At 40.8% G+C, this 23295-nt stretch overlaps 3 protein-coding genes across 9 annotated transcripts in view; all 3 read left to right on the top strand.

The window, feature by feature from the left end:
- Positions 1–23295, top strand: part of LOC114828690 (BOLA class I histocompatibility antigen, alpha chain BL3-7-like) — a 593411-nt gene that overhangs the window by 465524 nt on the left and 104592 nt on the right. The gene's annotated exons all lie outside the window — the stretch shown is intronic.
- LOC105009518 (class I histocompatibility antigen, F10 alpha chain-like) overlaps positions 1–23295 on the top strand; it is a 262976-nt gene that overhangs the window by 226110 nt on the left and 13571 nt on the right. For 2 of the 7 annotated variants that reach the window (XM_013131351.4, XM_013131350.4), the window contains exons 1-2: positions 19278–19393; positions 21928–22191. In XM_013131351.4, the coding sequence (XP_012986805.2) occupies positions 19336–19393; positions 21928–22191 (322 nt within the window). In that variant the 5' untranslated portion in view covers positions 19278–19335. Of the gene's footprint in view, positions 1–5057; positions 5337–5596; positions 5897–7647; positions 8003–12344; positions 12425–12629; positions 12672–19277; positions 19394–21927; positions 22192–23295 lie in introns of those variants that run through there. The other 5 variants (XM_034294687.1, XM_034294683.1, XM_034294686.1 and 2 more) reach the window with 5 other exon arrangements.
- LOC105028584 (major histocompatibility complex class I-related gene protein-like) overlaps positions 1–23295 on the top strand; it is a 110314-nt gene that overhangs the window by 76214 nt on the left and 10805 nt on the right. Inside the window, exons 3-4 of the mRNA XM_034294691.1 lie at positions 8358–8465; positions 9619–9729. Of these exons, the coding sequence (XP_034150582.1) occupies positions 8358–8465; positions 9619–9729 (219 nt within the window). The remainder of the gene's footprint in view (positions 1–8357; positions 8466–9618; positions 9730–23295) is intronic.

Here is a 23295-nt window from a genome sequence, read left to right as displayed (position 1 = left end):
CCGTCTACAATTTTTGCGTAAATAAGTGAAACAACACCTTTTGTTTTTGAATTTGTATACATCCAATCAGTAAATGGATGGTTACATAAATGAAAGGACCAAGGTACAACATAGGTTTTTAAAGCAGCACGTAGCTGAAGGAAAAGAATAAAGAAAAACCAGGGAAATTAATCCGTAAAAGCACATAATTCTTGAGAGTCAAAAAGATCCCCTAGTATATTTAAACATTTTTTGCTCCATTGGTAATATGTAATTGGTCTCCTTCCTATTAGGAGATTATAATTTCGGAACAATGATGTATGTTAATGCCAGATAACATTGGAATTGGTCTGCCTCATTATTAATTTCCAAGTGGATAAATCATTAGAAATAAAAGGTCCATAATAGAGTTGAGCATGCTTAAGGGGAATGTCAGAGTAAATTAGATCCTGTAAAAACATGTTTCTCATCAATTAAACGCCAGGTTGCATCATTACTAGGATCTTTCCATATAGGAATTGCTCGCAACACAAAAGCACAGTGATAAAATGTATAATTGGGGACACCCAATCCACCAACAGCTTTGGGTCTCTGTAATGTCAATAGCTTGATTCGTGGTCTCTTATTATTCCAAATAAAAGTTGATATTGACTATCACTATGAAGCTTGTCCCAATATCCTAAAACTGGACATAAAGGAATCATAGAACTTACAAAATAAATACGAGGCAACACGTTCATTTTAATGACAGAGATTCGGGATTGGAAAGAGAGTGGCGACTGCATCCATTCATTTAAATCAGATTGAACCTGATTTAGAAAATATGTGTAGTTCACAGTTGTTTCTAGATTTTTGTAAATAACTATACCAAGATCTAAAATGTTCAACACAGGGTATGCCAACTATCTCAATATCATGACTTATTTTTTGAGAGGAAGCAAGGTTGATTTTTGCCAGTTAATTTTCTGATCAACCAGACTAAGATCAGAAAGAAAACATTGCAAGGCTATGGAAGCCGCAGTTTGTGAGTTGTTCGTTTTTGGATTAGATCTGTCCAGATTTGAATTTCTAATGGCATTCATGTCTGCTCCTATGACCAACTTAAAATCTGTCAACTAAGTCAATATATTAGATAAGGAGATAAAGAATGTTCTCTCAAATATAGTTGGAGCATATATAGATACCAAAGCCTTTCTTTTGCCAAACAATATAGTTTTTATAAAAGCAATCCTGCCTCTATCATCATTACCAGAATCCAACATATTAATATCCAAGGCACTGCGGACTAAAACTAACACACCTTTGGTTTTGTTCAAAGCAGAAGAAGAAGCTACAACCAAAAGCAGAATTGCTAAATGTATGTACCTCTTCTTCTAATAAGTGAGATTCCTGTATTAAAGCAATATAACTTATTTTCTTTGAATAAACTCAAGACATAGTGCTTGTTCCGTGTGAGTGTGAGCACCTTGTATATTCCACGTCATCACTGGAATATTAGTCATGAGAATCAAAATAAAAAATAACCAACAGTGATGAAAATAAAGAAAAAATCTGTACAAGCAGGTTTATAAAGCAGAAAAGGTTACATTTCAAACATACACACACTATGGTCACCCAAGTTTCCCTCCCACCCCCACAGTCTAATCAACCCCCACCCTAAAACTCCTACAGCGTCTGTTCCCCTCCCTTTCCCCAGATACACATGGTTGATATGTCGGTGCAGAGTCACATCCCTGCAGGAACCCAACAACCACCCGTGGTCATTATCATAGTAAATAATGTGGAGAGGCGGATGCAGAAATAAATAGATAAAATAATTAAGAGGGTGAATCACCATTCACTAACAAATGTAGTGACTAAGCAAAAGAGTCCCAATGTATGTCCACATCATCTCCACATATTAATATAAATAGACAGAACATGGTATACAAACCTCAAACGTAATCAAACCAAGAAACTAAGACATTAAGGCTCAGTAGAATGGTAAAGGTACAACATATACATAAATGATGTAGGTGTTATTAGTTATTATTATACAACGTAAACTTATTCAGATAGACCTCTATTCTAAACAAGCAAGGGGCACTCACATGTGTCATGTGGGTGAGGGGAGGGGAGGGGAGGGAGGGGGAAGGATTTCTCTGTTAGTTTTAATGAACCATATTTTCTATTTACAATATTTCCTTGTTTGGATGATTGCTGACCTCCTGATCCGTAGGTGGTTCAGGGTGTCAAATGCTGTGGGAATAAAATAAAGTGGGGGTGAAACAGACGGTCCAGGGGTTCCTTCCTACTGATGTCCTTCCAAGCAGCTTCCATTACTAAAGTGGAATCCCAGAAGGCACCATGTTATTTCTGAATGCACCATGTCACATTAAGGAATGGGTTGGATTATGACATGATGTACATTTGTTTACCTGTGGTTTCAAGACACTCTCTCTGTCTGTCTGTCTCTCTCTGTCCTTTCTTTTCTTTTGCTCCTGATTTGTTTTGCTGTCTCTCTTCACTCACACGCTGTCGGAGTACAGTATACACACACGTCACATGGTATGCTCCATAGGGTATGTTTGTGTAGTAAACACGTGCGCTCACACTTGCATGTGACAGGGCAAATGGCCAATGAAACGTGGTCATTATAAAGCGGTTTCAATTGGGCCCTAAATCGAATTAAGCCACACTGCCAACGGACGCACCTCTCCACAAAATAAACTGAATAATGTGTACTTTCTGCTGCATTGTCGATTCTGATCCTGCTCTACATGCTGTTGTAATAACGGTATTGAGTCAATATATCGTGCACACCTACTTCATAGTGTGTACAGCAGGAAGTGGTCTTTACCTCATAGTGGGTACAGTAGGAGGTGATCATGACCTCATAGTGGGTACAGTAGGAGGTGATCATGACCTCGTAGTGTGTACAGTAGGCCAGAGGAAGGAGGAGGTGTTGGTCAATGGGTCAGTCAGGTGGTTGTTTGAAGGGCTGAGTGGGATCAGTTCCATGAGAGGAGTGAGTAGGTGATGAGTGTGGTGGATCAGTAGAATGACTGGGTGAGAGCAGCGTTAGTAGGAGCAGCTACTGAGGCTAGACCTAAGAGTTCAGGGAGCAAGAGGAGGAAGGAGGTTCCACGGTGGACGGAGGAGTGAGGAGGAGCAGTGAAGAGTAGGAGTCAGACTCCTCAGTGCTGCTCCATATTCAGGGTATTAAAAGGACTCATCATTTCCAACATGATCCAGTATAAAGAGGCTCAGGCTGTGGTGAGGAGATACACGTCCAGTTAACAGGGTGTGTCCACGCTGGTTCTGTGATACTGTGAACAATGACACCTATGGGAGATGTCTGGGGATGATTTAGAGGATGAGCAGAGTCAGAATGCAGTGGGATCATCCGGCATTAACAATTAGAGGTCAGTTACAGACGAGGAGAAGGCTGAGATGTAATCTATTCAGGGTCATAGTTCAGTTAACCTGTCAGAGGAGGAGCAGAGTTGGGGAGAAGACTTAGAGGAGAGCAGCTTGGAGTACTGGACAGGAGGGAGGAGGTGAATGATTCACTGAATGATTACCATGATTATCCGTTTACCATGATGGAGGGGGTCATAGGTCAGGCTGGGAGAGATGAGGTGTGTTATGTCATGTTGGTCCGTCTCAGTGATGAGGTTCTGGACAAGGTACTGGACCTGTTCAACAGAGTGAGAGGAGGGGAAACTACCACTCTGGTGTCAGATGTACTGGTGGAGGTGGGAGAGAGACCACTGTAGATTAGGAGACAGAACCTGGTAATGAATTATTGGGTCAACCTACAAGGACATGGGGTGTCCCAGTCTATGAAACAGGTGCTACAGGCATGATGGGAACACGAGGAAATAACATGGTCTTTAGGTGGGGGGTGATACTCAGGTCTTACTGGGATGTGACTTTTAACAACCAATATGGTATAACATATGTATTCTCCCAGATTATCCTGGAATGCAGCATTGGTTTCTGGGTAGTGTAGTACTGTGCGAAGGATAGATTAATTGACCATAGTCCTACAGTTAAAAGCATCAAATAAAAAAGCTGTGTAAATGCCAGATGAATCATTTCGATAAACCTCCAGTTACCTGAATTACACTGTGTGTGTGTGTGTGTGTGTGTGCTCTCCCCAGCAGTGTTCTCCTCAGTCCTCCACAGTAGATGTCTCCCCTTGACTCCTTAAATGTCTCTGATCTGATGACACTGTAGACAATGAGAAACACCTGATGATGATAGTATATTGGTCCTCTCTGCTCTAATTAACCAAAGCTCCACTGACTCTTTGTTGACTCTGGAGCTGATCCGGCCTGTCAAGAGAACACTACACACACCCAGGTCCAGCTCCACCAGTGTTTTCTAATGGATTGATAATGGTAGACATGTTATTGTCTCCATCTCTCCTGTAGCTCCTGCCTGAACAGACTCCTCTCTCCCTTCCTCTATTTACTTCTGACATCATCACAAGCCTTCATTAATCAGCCAAGTTTTATTCACACACACCTTAACAACATTAGTTAGAATAACACCAATGTACTAAACAATGTGTATATTAAACTCAGTAGATAGAACCAGCTTCGCTCTACATTATTTGGTCTAGAATAGGTCCACACTCAACAGAGTAGATAGAACCAGTCCAGGATAGAATGTTGTCCTGAAGGTGGTTCTATCTACTGATAGAACTATCTAATTTCCCAGGGCTCCTAGACCATCACCCAGGGAGCTCCATCACCATATTATAAATGTCTATTTGTTCTGATGTCTGAAAAAATATTGTGACACTCACTAATGTGTCTCCCAGCATACAACCATGGCCACCATAAAATTCTATATCTGAAAACAGTCCAACATCATCTGGTCTAAAATTGAGTCATACCTTCTGTCTTTGTCACTTCTTCAGCTCTATCTGTCTGCCTGTCTGTGTGGTTAAGGAATGATTTCATCTCACTTTTGAGACTGAGCAGTAATGCGTGTTTTACTATTCGGACAAAAATAATGATGATGTCACTTTGAGGGATCTGGAGAACAATGTAACAATGTACAATGTTGATGGTTTCCCTCTCTCTCAGGTGTACATGTACTCCAGGAGATGTATGGCTGTGAGTGGGATGATGAGACTGGAGTCATTGAGGATTTTGACCAGCATGGATATGATGGAGAAGATTTCATCTCATTTGACCTGAAGACATTGAAATGGGTCGCTCCAACACCACAGGCATTCATCAGCAAGAATAAGTTAGACTATAATGAAGCTGGCAATGAGGGCGAAAAACACTACCTCACCCAGGAGTGTATTGAGTGGCTGAAGAAGTATGTGGACTATGGGAAGAGCAGTCTGATGTGGACAGGTACAAAGAAAAAATGAAGAGGCAATACATTTACTCAACAGAGAGAATCTCAATATTATATTGTCTCATTTAATAAATGGGTTCATGTATTTTAAGTCAGAAAATGCATTTAAGTCTAACAGCATAATATTTTTTTAACTTTCTGTTGCTCCACTCCTTGATGTTTTTCCTCTTACCTTGACCTTTACTCTGCCTGTCATTTGTTTCCCTCCCTTCACTCCTCATATCTCTTTCTCTACCCCCCCTCTCCTTCTCTCCAGTCCCTCCATCAGTGTCTCTGCTCCAGAAGACCCCCTCCTCACCAGTGACCTGCCACGCTACAGGTTTCTACCCCAGTGAAGTCAACATTTTGTGGCAGAAAGATGGACCATTTCAGCATGAAGATGTGGAGACTGGACATACTCTCCCTAATGGAGATGGAACATTCCAGAAAAGTGTCCTTCTGACAGTGAAGCCTGAGGAGTGGAAGAACAACAAGTATCAGTGTGTGGTTCAGGTCTCTGGTATCAACAAGGACTTCATCAAGGATCTGATTGAGTCTGAGATCCAGACGAACCGGGGTAAGATAGAGATTTACTGACACTCATTAGACCCAACAAACCCTCCTGATAATATTCCTAGTTTCTAAGCACTCTGTTTGGTAACACTACCTTGTTGATGGTATACTAAATTCACACTGACCATGACCCTGTGAATTCTTATTTTGACATGAACATAGACATGTTTGGAGTTCATTATTATGACACTGAAACAATAACCAATGTGTATTACTCCTAGTAGAGGTTGGCATGAGTAAAATATAACTTCCTGATTTGTCTGAAAAAAACTTTGATCGATTACTATAATGTATTTTACAAGCCCTTTTTGCATCAGCAGTTGTCAAAGTGCTTATACAGACATCCAGGCTGAAACTGCAAAGAGCAACAACAATAAATTCATGCACAGTGACTAGGAACTCCCTGGTTGGGTTGGAACTTATGAAGAAACCTGTCTGAAGAAACATATGAATAAAAGACCATTAAAGACCAATAGCACTGGGGATATGTTGATAGGGAATGTAATTGCACCGATTTATGTTCATACTGAATGTAATCTCTCTTTACAAAATAGTTACTTACTAACATCATTTCTGAGAGGTACCGTTGTTCCTCAGTTCCTATTTTCTCCAATACTTTCTTTTATTATCGGTGAGGTCTGCTGTTGTAGTCTGTATCTGAACCAGGACCTATAGCCAACACAGTTAATTTAGGGTGTGGTTTCTTTCTACCTCCAGGTTACCTGGACATTACAGGCAGGATAGTAATTTTTGTAGGCGTTTTTCTCTTGCTAAGTTTGTTACTACTTATTCTCGTTCTGTATGCAATATTAACCCAATAATAAGATAAAATTAGCACCAAAATAAGATGATAAACCTACTATTGATCCTCCTAATGTCTGTAAGTCATCTTCATTACACCTGTGTGTTTCATGAGTTTCTTTATGAAAGTATTTCACAAACGCCATGACAGGTTCATCAACGATTCGAGCAGCCCACATGTATTCTACAAATGTGTGCGATGCCAAACATGCCCTGATAACATGAAGTGAGCATTACTGGATCAATACTGAGTGACAGCCTTCTGACCGGCTCCAGTTTTACTCCACGCTCCAGTCAAACTGGGCCCGCTCCGCCTGCCCTGCTCAGATCATATTCTCTGCCTGCTGGTCATCTTAACATCCAAAAACATTTGTGTCCCAAAAGGTTCTGTAGTTTTATAATAATCACCTGGCACAGCCAGAAGAGGACTGAATACCCCTCAGAGTCAAATCATTACATGAACTTGCAGGCCTCCTTACTGTACTTAGAATTTCACCCATACTTCTAAGGAATGATGTTCAAATACAACTAATCTGTAAAGCGTGAGTACGTTCAGTATGAATATAAATAGGAGGAATTGCTTTTCTTATCAACATATCCCCAGTGCTGTTGGTCCTTTATGACTCGCTATTATATTGCTCCTGAACATTTTGCTATTATGTTGGTTCTTAACGTAATTAACTGAAAAGGGAAAAAACCCTTGTTACGAATAACATTTACGGTTAATGGTTACGATTAACTATGGGTTAAGGTTAGGCATGATGGTACTGGCGTTAGGGTTAGGAATATGTTTACGGTTAGGTTACAGTTAAGGGAAGGCATTACAGTACTGAGTTTAGGGTTAAGATGAAGGTTGAGGTTAAGCTTACAAAAACATAACCTCAACTATTTATGGAATGCAAAGCATACCAAATGTTAATTATACATATATTTTTTCTTACAATATAATTTCAGATACAGCCGGTATTTCACATACTATCACACCAATCCGAGATCTGTGGCCAGCATGCTTGTTCTGACTTGGGTTCCCACGATTCAGATAACGGATCTTGTCTTGGATAATTGGATTTTGAATACATCTCTGAAAACCTCTAATCCAGAGTCTTTAGGCAGAATTCAGATTAGCTTCTTAACCAGGTGGTCTATGGACAGTGACAGCAGGAATCATCAGGTAGCAACTAGATCCCCAACAGAACTAGGAGGACTTTGGAGTCTAGGAGTCATCAGGGTGAGGTTGTCTTTAGACATGCTTTATGGTCTCCTTCCCTTTTAATATTCTACAGGACAAAATTAGATGGAGAACTAACCTGGATCCAAAAGGTTACCTCAGCATGTGATTCAGACTGACCATTGTTCCTGTCACCTAAACTAATTCAACGTAAACAGGACTGAGATAGGACAGACCCTATAGCCCCAGCACAATATTATAGCAGCGTAAATCTAGAGACTGAGACGGGGTGAATCTGGAGACCCTGTGTCTGAAAATAACTCCGGACAGGATCAAACTGCCAGGAAATTATCCTGCCTTGTATTTTCCCCAACTTGACTGTAAAAATTGTACTCCCATTCATGAATTCCACAGAACCCACCAGACCCACAGGAGTCCTGTTTTTGTGTCAGCTTCTAACTCCAACATTGTAAATGCTCTTTTGTGATTATCACAGACCCAACCTCCATTGGCCCCATCATTGGAGTGGTGGTAGCTGGCCTCCTGGCCATAGGTGCTGCTGTTATTATTGTAGTCGTCATCTGGAAGAAGAAGAGCAAGAAAGGTGAGTGAGGAGAGGGAATCCTGTTTTTATTGTCATATGTACAGGGTTTTTACTATTACTTGGGGCCATAATGCTACACTTATTCCTAACCATCCCATACTGAACTGGGCCTCTTTACTTTTCAAATGAACCCCGAGTTAATACATAAAAAAATAGCTAGCAAGTGAAAGGTTGGCATGAGGAAAAATTACTTCCTGATCAGCAGTTGTCATAAAGCGCTTATACAAATAACAACAACAACAATAAATTGAGGCACAGTGGCTACCAAAAAGCATTTTACATATTGTGATGGTCCTTAACGTAATGGATTGAAAATGTTTCAAATAACATTTACTGTTAACGGTTAAGGTTTAACTTAGACAGGCCTGGCATTAGGAGTAAGAATACTTTTAGGGTTAGGCATCATAGTACTGAGGTTAAGATTAAGATAAAGGTTGAGGTTAACTTCACAAAAAAAAAAAATGCCTGTCTAAATTACACAATTCCACAAAAACAAAATGTCTAACTTTTAAGTTTGCCGGAATAAAACTTGAAATCATGGATGGAAAGTTGGTTGCAGAAATGCCTCCCCACCATCCCCGACCACAACGCCCTGGCAAACAGCCACTCTATTTAACTATTATTATGTTCATAATTGACCCGCTCATAACTGACTCTGGTGGCCAGTTTCTGATGGCAGGTAAAAGGCACTTCTCATATTTTTACACTGAACAGAAGTCGCAAGTCATTAAGGACCAATAGCACTTGGATATGTTGTTATTGAATGTAATAATTCTGCTGATCTGTTCATACTAAATGCAATTTTCCAAAATAGTTACATATTTACATAATTTCTCACAGTGCTGGGTTGCAAAGCATAGCAAATGTGAATTGCACTGAGTCAGGACAGACTGACCCTAGAGCCCCAGTAAAATACTATAGCAACATAACACTAGGGACTGAGACGGGGTGAATCTAGAGACATAATGTCTGAAAATAACTCCGGACAGGGCCAAACTGACAGGGAACAATCCTGCCTTGTCCTTTCCTCCACTTGACTCTGCATTTTTACTCCCATTCTTTCATGAATTCCACAGATCCCACAAGAGTCCTGTTTTTGTGTCAACTTCAAACACCAAATGACATTTTAAATGCTCTTTTGTGATTATCACAGACCCACCCACATACCTATCCATTGGCCACATCATTAGAGTGGTGAAAGTTCGCCTCCTGGCCATAGGTGCTGCTGTTATTGGGGTCGTCAATTGGAAGAAGAGCAAGAAAGGTGAGTGAGGAGAGAATCTTTCTATTGTCATATGTACAGTGGTGTTTACTATTTGATTGGGCTGTAACACTACAGTTATTCATAACCATCCCATAATTGACTGGGCCTCTTCACTTTTCTAATGTGAACCCTGAATTAATACATCAGAAAATAGCTAGCAACTCTTTTTATTTTATTTACTTGTCCTTTCTTTATACAGAGAAATCAGTCTGAGTCTCTTTTACATCTGAGCCTTGTACTTAAAAGTTAAAAGAAATTAAAATACAAGTCAATTACAAATAACTAATAAAAATGTTCCCAACTCTGAATTAACCTGAGGGATCTCTAATGTCAGCCAATCTTGAGAGCATGTTTGATAACCCCCACTTCTCCAGTTTAACTTGGTGGTAAGATAGCTTGGTAGCTTATACACTAAAGCCATATGTACGATTATCAGCCAGGAAACCAGAGTCCCAACCAACCAAACGATACCAAATTCTGAAATGGTCAAACAAAATACACACAGACGGAACTTAAAAACCAAAAGCAAACTATATAGGAAAAGAATGAAAAGCAACACTGCCATCTACATAAAAATATATAAAATGAATTGTATAACACGGTGCTGACACACAGGACTCAAATACAACTTGGGCAGCTCGACATATACAGACCTGGCAGTGTTTTACTGAACCCAGTGGTCAAACACAGCATACCATGTGTACAAATATCGGCACCAGTAACAAAACGCAAGGCTGAATGATAGACTGCATCTAAAGGTTTTAAAACCGAAGCCGATGCATGCATGTAAAGCAGATCACCATAATCCAGCACCGACGTAAAAGTAGTTTCAACAATCAATTCAGTGATAGTAAGATCAGCACACTTTGCTTCTATAAAATATACCCATTTTAATCCTTAACCTCTTCAGCAATTCATTAATATGTGTTTTGAATGAAAGACATTCATCTTACCAAATACAGAAATATTGGTTAGCCAGAGCACTTTCTATAATAGAACCGTCCATGGCATTAATCTTAAGATCAATAACATATTTAATTTATTCTTGCTTAGGAGAGAAAAGTATATACACAAAAAAATTAAGGGAACACTTAATAATTGTGTAAAGGTGCAAGTTGAGGGTTGTGAGTGTATGTGGGGAACTGGTTGTAGTCAGTTTGGCTCTGGGGGCATGTTCTTGAGGCCTACTGGTGTAGGAAAGATACTGTTCTTGTGGTGAGTGGTTATGGTCCTGATAGACCTCGGCTTTCTGCCAGAGGGTAGAGCTCTGGATAGTCCATTTCCAGGGTAAGAGGGATCAGCCCCAATCTTTGCCACTTGCCTCCACGTCCTGGAGGTGTCTAGGTCTTGTAGAGATGGCAGGTTACAGCCAATCACCCTCCCTGCAGAGCGGATGATGCGTTGCAGCCTGCCCTTGTCTTTGGCAGTGGTTCCAGTGTACCAGACAGTGATGGAGGAGGTCAAGATGGACTCTGATGGCAGTGTAGATAGGCGCCATCATGGTCTTTGGTAGGTTGAACTTTTTTCAGCTGCTGCAGGAAGTACATCCTCTGTTGAGCTTTATTTGTAAGCGAGGTGATGTTCAGCTTGCACTTGAGGTTCTGGGCGATGGTGGTGTCCCGAAAGCGAAAGGACTCCAGAGAGTTGACTCGGGAGCAACCCATGGAGATGAGGGAGAGGGCAGCTGGGTTTCTCCTGAAGTCCACTGTCATCTCCACTGTCTTTAAGACATTGAGCTCCAAGTTGTACAGCTGCTAGTGTACAGGGAGAAGAGTAGGGGGGACAGTACGCTGCCTTGAGGGTAGCCGGTGCTGATGATCAGGGGGTCAGACAGGTCCTTCCCCGGGGATGGGTGATTGTAAAGAACAGGTCCCACTAGAGGACATTGGGCCGTCATGCCACCCTCAAGGTTCTCCTGTTCCTCCTTACACAAAGGAGCGGATACCTGTCCTGCTGCTGGGTTAATGCCGTTCTATGGCCCTGTCCAGCTCTCTTCGTGTAATGGCCTGTCGCCTGGTATCTCCTCCATGCTCTTGAGACTGTTCTGGGAGACACAGCAAACCTTCTTGTGACGGCACATGTGGATGTGGGGAGAAGAAGCGGTACAGACACATTTTAATGCGATAATGCCAATAGATTTCAGACCAACTGGCCCGTCAGTGTCCAACGCTAAAACGTTAGCATTGCACACTGCACTTATTGTAACCGTATTATAATCAGACATTTATTAATTCTCTAGTGATGAAGTAGTGCAGTATTTATCAATGTGTTTTTATTGTGTGCATTTGTATTTAGTTAAGATAAAGGTAAGGGCTGTTTGGTTCACCTAAATACAGAGTTGTGTTGCCATGTTTTACATGATGTTTCTGGAGTAGAAATGCAGTCTTCAAAAAACTGTTGATTTGTATCATACCAATTATCAGACTCAGTAACATCATGTTCTTCTGTGTTTCAGGCTTCATTCCAGCTAACAGTAAGAGCCTTCATGTTGTTTCTTATTCTAAAGTTTACACAGAAAAAGAAATCAAACCATTTATTAAACATTTATGTCTTTTTGGATTTATTTTGCTTGACTGTACCTGTTTTAAAGTGTAGTTTTGCCTGTTTGCTTGTAGCTTCTGATGATGGTTCCAACTCCTCCAACAACACTGCTCCAAAAGCATGAGGTCTCTATCTGTTACCAATATCAAACAGGTAAATATATCTCATGGATGTCTATCGGTCTTTGAAATGTAAACTTTCTCCCCATCACTTAATTTCATGTAATAATGTTTGAATTAATGTAGATTAAATTAATGTAGAAGGTTCTAAGAATCAAATCTCAAGGATTTAGGCGATTCTTTTCAGTCCATGTTTCATTTTTGATACGGAATTAAGAGAACACTTTTCTGTCTTCACAGGGGAGAATCACAGACAAGAGAGAAAAGACTACAGTGAAAGTTCTTAGGCCTGGGCTTCCGGGGCTATAGCCCTGGATCTTTTATGAATAGCCCCAGATCTTAGATTGACCAAAAAAATAATAATAGAGGGTAGGGGTGGTGGGGGGGCTAAGCCCCAAATGTATTGTGATCTTAGCAACACCTATGGTTGAAGTGATGTGCATCTAGACACAAAGTACATTAAAACAGGACTACCTCATGAAAATCTATTTAACTGAAATCTACAATGACAAAAATCTTGTTTTTACAGTAAATGGGTATTGGGTTGTTTGTGTATCGGGTTGTTTGTATATAATACGTTTGAGAGGAACCCGATAGTAGAACCTCGGATTCAGGAGGAACAGTGTGGTTTTCATCCGGGCCGTGGAACACTGGACCAGCTCTATACCCTCTACGGGGTGTTGGAGGGTTCATGGGAGTTTGCCCAACCAATCCACATGTGTTTTGTGGATTTGGAGAAGGCATTAGACTGTGTCCCTCGCGGCATCCTGTGGAGGGTGCTTGGGGAATATGGGGTCCTGGGTCCTTTGCTAAGGGCTGTCAGGTCCCTGTACGACCGAAGCAGGAGCTTGGTCCGCATTGCCGGCAGTAAGTCAGACTTGTTCCCAGTGCATGTTGGACTCCGGCAGGGCTGCCCTTTGTCACCGGTTCTGTTCGTAATTTTTATGGACAAGATTTCTAGGCGCAGCCAGGGGCCGGAGGGTGTCAGGTTTGGGGACCACACGATTTCGTCTCTGCTCTTTGCGGATGATGTTGTCGTGTTGGCCCCTTCAAACCAGGACCTTCAGCATGCGCTGGGACGGTTTGCAGCCGAGTGTGAAGCGGTGGGGATAAAAATCAGTACCTCCAAATCCGAGGCCATGGTCCTCAGTCGGAAAAGGGTGGCTTGCCCACTTCAGGTTGGTGGAGAGTGCCTGCCTCAAGTGGAGGAGTTTAAGTATCTAGGGGTCTTGTTCACGAGTGAGGGAAGGATGGAACGGGAGATTGACAGACGGATTGGTGCAGCTTCTGCAGTAATGCAGTCGATGTATCGGTCTGTCGTGGTGAAGAAAGAGCTGAGCCGCAAGGCGAAGCTCTCGATTTACCGGTCAATCTACGTTCCTACTCTCACCTATGGTCATGAGCTTTGGGTCATGACCGAAAGGACAAGATCCCGGATACAGGCGGCCGAAATGAGCTTTTTCCGCAGGGTGGCTGGGCGATCCCTTAGAGATCTCGGTCACCCGGGAGGAGCTCAGAGTAGAGACTATGTCTCTCGGCTGGCCTGGGAACGCCTCGGTGTCCCTCCGGAAGAGCTGGAGGAAGTGTCTGGGGAGAGGGAAGTCTGGGCATCCCTGCTTAGACTGCTGCCCCCGCGACCCGGCCCGGGATAAGCGGAAGATGATGGATGGATGGATGGAAGTTTGAGAGGACAAAAGATATCTGCATCTTTTGGATCATTGGTTTTATTTTGGTGTATTTCTGTTTTTGTTATTTACAATATAGTCATTGTAAATAGTAGAGTGAATGGTCAATAAAGATGTATTGATGTGTTCAAACAGCAATTACAAGTTAGTTATAGTGCCTAAACTGATAGCTCTGTCGAAATCGCACCTTGAACTCTCCAGTGACCCTTCTCTCCACCAAAATCCACTCACAGGATAAAAATAAAACACAACGCAGGGAACTCATGGGAATGATGTTTTTGGAGACATACAACAAAACGAAACACTGGTATAAATTATTAATGCACTGAAGCTTGTAGTGTCTGTGAAGCAGTCAAGAATTCTGACTCAGGTTTACAAATATTTTCACTTGGTGCGTTTTTTCCACAAGGAATAAAATATAACTATGTCAGCTTCCAGTAACTCGCAAGCAACTGAAGAATCCCAGAGAATGAGCTCAACACCGAATCTCACCAACAAACAACACAAATGGCATATATCTCACATGTCCGTTTTGAAGCTAGGAAATGTACTTCGATACATATAAGGTACAACTGACAAAAAAAGGTGTGGCAGTATTTATAAGAACAATACATTTTCATCATCGTCGCAATAAACTCCGTTAGGAATATTGACGCAAAAGAAATGTTTTTGAATATAGGACATATTCCAGGATGAATATTGCAAATCTCATTTTAAGTTTAGAAAATAAAAATAACTCTCCTATCAGGACCCATCATGAATGGCATGTGAATAACTGTGTTTAAGATTCTAATCACCCCTAATAACAGATCTAGGATCATATTCCCCTACCCCAGTCATAATTGACCCTGAATCAGTTAAAAGGAGCAACATCCCCTAGTCTTAGAAAGCAGGTCTACTGAGTCTCACCGATGACATTGAGGGTGGCTCTGGTCTACTGAGTCTCACCAATGACATTGAGGGTGGCCCTGGTCTACTGAGTCTCACCGATGACATTGAGGGTGACCCTGGTCTACTGAGTCTCACCGATGACATTGAGGGTGGCCCTGGTCTACTGAGTCTCACCGATGACATTGAGGGTGACCCTGGTCTATTGAGTCTCACCGATGACATTAAGGGTGACCCTGGTCTACTGAGTCTAACTGATGACACTGAGGGTGACCCTGGCCTGCCGGGTTCCTCCAGGGTGGACGGCCACACAGGTGACCTCCCCCCCACGGCCCAGATCCAGTTTAGCTGAGTCCAGCTGCAGATGGGTTGTCTGACTGTAGGAGCCGTCTGGGCCCTGCCTGTGGCCCGATACGCTGCCCTGGGCGAGTGGCCTGACATTAACTCCCAGTGGAGCTCCAGGGAGAGGGGGGAGAAGCCTGACGCCTCACACTGCACCGTCACCACCTGGCCAGGCACAGAGAGACGGAGAGGGGAGGAAAAGATGGAGAGGGATGGAGGCTCTGGAAGACAAAAGGAGACATAGAGGGAAGAGAAGATAACACCATGTTCATAATATATTGTCCATGTACTGTTAGAAGAATGTCTTTTAATTGTCAGCTAGCTTCAACACTAAATGAACATGTCAAATACATACATTTTGAGCTTCCCTAAGGGAAGAAAATATTACACTTTCATACCACTTTATTTGTGAGGTCAAATATGTTCATGGTTGAATAATCTTAATTACAGTTAATAATTAGTCATTATAACGGTGGTATATAACTGTATGTCATTAGGTTGGTAGAAGAATGGCCTTCCATTTTAATCATTGGCTCTTTACCAGGTTGTTCCTATGTTTTTGTAGGAGCACTCATGAAGCTGGGTGACTGGGCAGGGCAGCAGAGTACCAATCAGCTTGCAGGTAGATGGGGGTGTGGGTGGGGTCTGTGAGTAAGACTGTCATTGGACACTAGAGGGCGGGGCATGAAAGGGTTGATCTCACACTGGGGCTTCTGGACTGAGCCCTCTGGTGGGTGAAGAGAGGAACTGCAGAAGGTGGCTGCTGGGTCTAAGGGAAGAAGACAGAGGTTTAATTAAATGAATTAATCAGCAGAACAAACAAAACATTATTATAATGTATAAATCAATTTGGTCATTTCTCATTCAAATTGTTCCTAATTCCATAAGACATAATTGATGTACAATAGTAACGTCCTTTTCCTAGTAGCAGGAAAGGCTTCACCTCAACTAGGTCTCTCTTGGACAAACCAGCACTCCAGAACTAGACAGCTTGTCCCATAGACTGGAAGAAGGATAATAGTTGTGTTTGTGGGAAACCAGAGGTGGATAGGTAAGATTACTGTAATTGTTACTGTGAATGAGCTAAGAGATGCTGTGGAAAAGTCCACTTTTCAATAAACATTTGAAGGAAAGAAAACATGGTTATTTGCAGTTCATTACTCCAATTTATGAATTGACCAGGAACAAGACAGTTTGCTAAGTGTAATTTATTATTCTGCCATCACACTGTTGCTTTCTCCCTTATATACGTCTAACTAATCGTTACCAAACATATTCTGTCTTCTACTCAAGAAACGCACAAAAATCTAGTTATCACACAAACATGAAAATAAGACGCTATGCTATCCTGGCAACAGACCTCCTGATCTGAGATACCATTTGTATTTCTGTTCTCCAAATGGAAGGAACAAAAATGAGACACAATCTGTCTCTGTGTCCATAGATGTTACAGGTTCAGGCCTAGTGCCACAATCCTGTATAGGAAAAAGATTTCAAATTCTAAAATAATTGCAGCCTATTCTAACACAGTGCATTTATTTCAATTTTGAATAGCAGTTTAGCAGTTTTGTAATCAATTAACATAATACAATTCTTACAGAGGCTTATTGAGTTCATAATGCAATTAATACACAAATCATGAGAAAGTAATACAAGTGTTCAGTGTTGTTACATGAAAAGAGATAATCAAATATTTACAAAAATGTGAGGTGTGTACTCACTTTTGTGAGATACTGTATATTCTAGATTCAATAAACGTAGGGAAACATTTCAAACATGTTTTTGTTTCAATCTTGATGATTATGGTTTACAGTTCATGGAAATAAAAAATCCAGCATCTCAAAAATTAGAAGAACATTTTTACAATACAGAAACACAACTTTAAAATATCTTCTGTAACTGACTGGTGGCCAGTGCAAAGACATCACAGTTATTGTCTCCCCAGGCTATTGATTTGACTATTGACCAGTATAAAAACAGAATTGATTAGCCCACTGGAAGCTGAAACAATTAGGTGGCCATGATAATAAAATGAGGGCCCAATTGAAGATATAGTTTGGATTAACAATCCTACTTGTACAGTAATTGCCATGGGATTTTTAGTGTCCACAGAGAAACCAGTTAATTTGCGTTGTGCCTAAGAACAGCTCTTAGCCTTTGTATACAGAGTATATACCACACCCCCTTGTGCCTTATCAATCACATATACACTCAGTTATATACTGAAACTTACAAACTCATTTTTATGTTGGGAATTCCTGTTAGGGAAGTTGATCTGTTTAAGTGTGTGATCACATATGAACAGAGATTCAACATCAACAGGACAATCATGAACAAAAGCCTCAAAATGATAACAACTGAAATGAATGTTCAACACTCTTCAGCGTCAATATCCAAGAGGGATCTTGCTGGCCTAGAAATCTTTGCTGTCCTTCATATTCTTGAATGTTAACAAACACGAAGACATATTGTAGGCCTACAAACAAAACATTTGCTATTACAAACCATTTACAAACATTTAGTTAATAGTTAAAGACATACCCTGATGAGCCAAAACATTATGACCATCTGCCTAATATGCTGTTGGTCCTCTGCATGCCACCAAAACTGCACCAACCTGCTGAGGCATGGACTCCACAAGACCCCTGAAGGTGTCCTGTGGTATCTGGCACCAAGACATTAGAAGCAGATCCTTCAAGTCCTGCAAGTTGCAAGGTGGAGCCACTGTGGATCAGACTTGTTGGTCCAGCACATCCCACTGATACTCAGTCAGTTGAGATCTGGGGAATTTGGAGGCCAGGGCAACACCTTGAACTCTTCATCATGTTCCTCAAACCATTCCCGAACAATGTGTGCAGTGTGGCAAGGAGAATTATCCTGCTGAAAGAGGCCACTGCCATCAGGGAATACCTTTTCCATGAAGGGGTGTATCTGGTCTGCAAAAATATTTTGGTAGGCGGCACCTGTCAAATTGACGTCCACATGAATGCCCAGACCCAAGGTTTCCCAGCAGAACGTTGCCCAGAGCATTACACTCCCTCCACCGACTTGTTGTCTTCCCACAGTGCATCCTGTTGTCGTCACTTTCCCAGGGAAACGGTGCACACCTACATGCCCGTCCATGTTAGTGCCTTTCACTCTGTGTTGTGACACATTATTCCCATCATTGACATTTTCTGTGACTTGTGCCAAAATAGACATTCTGTAGGTTCGGACCAGACCAGATAGCGTTTGTTGCACTCAAGCATCAATGACCTTTGGGCCCCCAATACCCTGTCGCCGGTTTGTGGTTGGTCCCTCCTCGAACCACTGTACCATAGGTACTCACCGCTGCTGACCGGGAGCACCCCGCAAGCTTTGCTGTTTCAGAGATGCTCTGGCCCAGTCATTTGACCATAACAATTTGGCCCTTGTCAATTTCACTCAGGTCTTTACTCCTGGCCATTTCTCCTACATTCAACACGTTGACTATGAGAACGGATTGTTTGCTTACCATCCCATCTACCCAGACCTTGACATGTGCCCTTGTTAGATGATCAGTGTTATTTGCTTCACCTGTGAGTAGTCATAATATTTTAGCGCATCAGAGTTTATTCACTTGATCAGCAAACGCCATCAATGTTAGTGGTGAATATAACAGACCCCCAGCACACCCAGGGCATTATTTTGGGCATAAAAGTGTGCATTTGCGCATGCAGCCCAATTTTGTTCGTTTTTTATCCATACATTTGTGTACTGACCAAACAGAAAAGATGTGGAAAAAGTTCGAGTGCGATCAGACCTAGAGTGATTGCTCAAAATATTTAACCGAGCAGTTTGTGAACGCAGACGAATAGCAGGTTTGGGCTTGTTGACAATACATACAAGTACTTTCAGTTTCCTTTACTCAACCTCTAACATTTGGTTCATGACGGATTTTACTGACACTTAATGCTAGCTAAATTCTCATTGGCTCAAAAACGCGTTAAGCTCATAACAACTTTCAACATATTGTCCTCTCTACGAACTTTGTGAAAATACGGTCATGGGCTATGTATTTTTTTGTACTGCTGATCCTGATAATAGGACATCTTCATACAGTATCTGCTGGTCAGTATTTATTTAATTTTATTATAGAAATATTTATTCTGTCCGTTTATGCATGTTTACTTTTCATATAGTACGAGTAGGTTATTTTGCCTCCTTTACTACCTGTTTCCTGTAGACCATGGAACGTTCGTTTAACATGTATGCAAGGCACTGGCAGTACATTACATTTACAGTACTTACTTACATGCATCACATTGCACCAAATTTAAAAAAGCATGTTGACCGAAGTATAAAGTGAACTAGAGATATATATATATATATATATTCTTAAAGTATTCCAATATCTAATTATATTGTTATTTATATTACCTCGATACTGGACACACCTCATCAGATTGTGTTGAATGAAATGACTTTATAGTCGTAGGCCATTAACAATAGAATGGGGGATAATTATGGCTTATGAATGTGTACTGTCCTTTCAATGTAGTCATGTTGCGCTTAATTTCCAATGCTAATGTGATGAAGTTGAAAAAGTAAAAAAAATATGCTTACATTTATGTCCCCGAGGGGGCAGTATATGTTGCAATACGTTTAGTCAAATGGAATATGTGCCGATAGGAATACAGCATTAAGTAAATTGTAAAGGTAAGGGAGATCAGTACTAATTAAGAAAGGATAGTATGGCTTCTAGGGTAGAAAATGTTTTATTGAAGAAGACAAGAGCAGACATGTGGGCCCAAACAAGCAGACAAGACTACCGTCTGGGAGATACATCTTGTATATAATCTTGTTCCATAATTTGCTCCAATATTCTACATCCTTGTAAATCTCTATTTAGGCTATACGTAGTTAGTTTTGCCTTGCAATAATTGGTTACACAAATCACAAGGTAAATATGAATGTCATGTAAGCAAGCAAGTTTATTTATATAGCACAATTCATACAAACAGTTGTGTACAAAGGTTTGCATACCCTTGGAGAATTGGTAAAATATGTTTAAAAAATTTAAGAACTTGAGTAAGCAGGCAAAACATATTTCTTATGGGATTCATATTCAACCGTAATTTGTTACAGATCATTAAAAAAAACATGGCAACAAAGAAAAAAAATTAATTACCCTTGTTCAAATGTCTGCATACCCTTAGTTCTTAACACTGTGTATTGGCCCCTTTAGCATCAATGACAGCGTGCAGTCTTTTGTAATAGTTGTCTATGAGGCCCCAAATTCTTGTAGGTTGTATAGCTGCCCATTCATCTTGGCAAAATGCCTCCAGGTCATGCAAAGTCTTTGGTCATCTTGCATGAACCGCATATTTGAGATCTCTCTGGGGTGGCCCGATGATATTAAGGTCAGGAGACTGTGATGGCCACTCAAGAACCCTCACCTTTTTTTGCTGTAACCACTGGAGGGTCAACTTGGCCTTGTGCTTAGGGTCATTGTCATTCTGGAAAGTAAAAAGAGCGCCCCATGCGCAGCTTTCGTGCAGAAGAATGCAAAATGTCTGTCAGTATTTTCTAATAACATGCTGCATTCAGGCTTTTTTGTGGCAAAAACTTTCTGTCAACTCGACCATGCAGCTCATTTTTGTTCAAGTATTATTGTATTGTGTTCCTTAAAACAACCACACCATCTTTTTCCAGAGCAGCCTGTATTTCTCCTGAGGTTTCCTATGGGTTTTGCTTTGTATCCCAAACAATTCTTCTGGCAATTTTGGCTGAAATCTTTCTTGGTCTACCTGACCTTGGCTTGGTAACAAGAGATCCCCGGATTATCCACTTCTTAATAAGTGATTGAACAGTACTGTCTGGCATTTGCAAGACTTGGGTATCTTTTTATATCCTTTTCCATCTTCATGAAGTTCCATTACCTTGTTACGCAGGTCTTTTGACAGTTCATTTCTGCTCTCCATGGCTCAGTATCTAGCCTGCTCAGTGCATCCACGTGAGAGCTAACAAACTCATTGGCTATTTATACAGACACTAATTTAAATTTAAAAAGTCACAAGATGTGTGTCACCTTGTGTCTGTAACAAGGCCAAACCTTCAAGGGTATGTAAACTTTTGCTTAGGCCATTTGGGTAATTTCTGTTACCAATATGATTTAAAAAGGAGCCAAACAACTATGTGATAATAAATGGCTTCATATGATCGCTATCCTTAAATAAAATACAGTTTTAAAATTTCAAAATCAGTTTCAAAATCAGTGCAATAATTTCACAATTTCTGTCGGGGCATGCAACTGTAGAAGCAATTCAATGTGCTTTACAAAGAAAAATAAATATATATAAAAATACAATAGCATAGTGGGTTTCAATAGACAGAACATATTTGACTAAACATCCAAATTATGAACTTAACTATTACCTCTATTTAACTATTTCTATTACCTTTCTTTCTTGACCTCCAGTATGTAATGTTGCCAATCTCACGTAAGACATCAACATCTCTGTAGTGTCTACATCTCTGTATGCTAAAATGTTTCAAGATAACGCTTTGATTAAACATCATTTATTTATTGGTTCAACATTGTCTGATCCACAAATGAAAAACAAATGTATTGAATTATCTATTTTCTCTGTTGTTGTCCACAGTCACCCACTCTCTGAAATACTTCTACACAGGAGTCTCAGGTGATATTAACTTCCCAGAATTCACTACAGTGGGTCTGGTAGACAATGTTACGTTCATCTACTTTGACAGCAACACCAAGACTGCAGTCCCCAAGACTGAGTGGATTAAAAGAGTTGGACCAGGCTACTGGGTCAGTCAGACTAAGACTTGTATTAATCTACATCAGTTCTTCAAAAACAACATTCAAGTAGCAAAGGATCGATTTAACCAATCCATGTCTACAGGTATGTGCACAAAGACAGTCAAACACACCCCATAACTCTTTATCACGCCCTTATGTATTGTCATTAATATACAATGTAAAAACCAATAGTCTGATCTACAGTAGTTCAGACTCAACACAGACTGGACTGCAGCGCCCCCTACCAGCTTTCACCACACTCTGCTGATGCTTCAGTATGTGATTATGTGTTATTCACACCACTGACCTGTGGTCACCCTTTGACCTGCTAGACTGGCTGTAATCAAAGTGTCACTTGGCCTTCCATATATAACTCTGTTTGAAGTTCTCAGCAGAAACACCTGATGATGATATTGATGATTGATTAATGGTCTTCTCTGCTCTAATGATTCAGAAACACATTGTGGAATCAGGCCTGTCATGGGAGACACACACACACGTGTAATGGATAGATACTGTTAGTCATGTAATTGCCTCCATTTCTGCAGTAGTTCCTGACTGAACAGGGACTCCTCTCTCACTTCCTCTTTCTACCTGTCTACCCCCAAAGCCTTAATTTATCAACCTAGCTTTATTTATTCACACTCCTCCTTGACAAAGAAAGTCTTATAAACAACATCCATTATTAAGAACAACACCACTGTACTAAACAATGTATATTCAACACAGTAGCTAGAACCTGCTCTAGTCAACATGATCTAGTCTGGATTGATCTACATTAAACACAGTAGATAGAACCAGCTCTGCTCAACACGATCTATTCGGGATAGATTCACACTCAAGACAATTGATAAGCACTAAGGCCAGTCAAGCAAAATAGCCAATTACATTGCTCCAAAGAAGAAAAAAAACACACTGTTGCATAAATATAACAAAAATCTACCGGCCACTTAACTGCCAAAAGAGTTTTCCCCGAATTACACCATAAAACACAATACAGTATGCTGTATCATGTCTAGGCATGCAGTCGAATGCAAGCGCAGGATCAAAGGAGTTTTAATGCCAAACCACAACCAAAACCAAGCGCCGTGCACTAGAAATACAAAGATCTGTAATACAAAATAAAAGAACAAAGAAAGTAAACACGATACATGCAGGAACACAACAATATAACAATGATCAACAAGGACAGGGAGAAAATGACTGA

This window comes from Esox lucius, chromosome 10 (assembly GCF_011004845.1).
Source record: "Esox lucius isolate fEsoLuc1 chromosome 10, fEsoLuc1.pri, whole genome shotgun sequence".
Classification (NCBI taxonomy): domain Eukaryota; kingdom Metazoa; phylum Chordata; class Actinopteri; order Esociformes; family Esocidae; genus Esox; species Esox lucius.
Note: the sequence above shows the minus strand (reverse complement) of the source record. Positions and strands in the feature narration are given on the sequence as shown.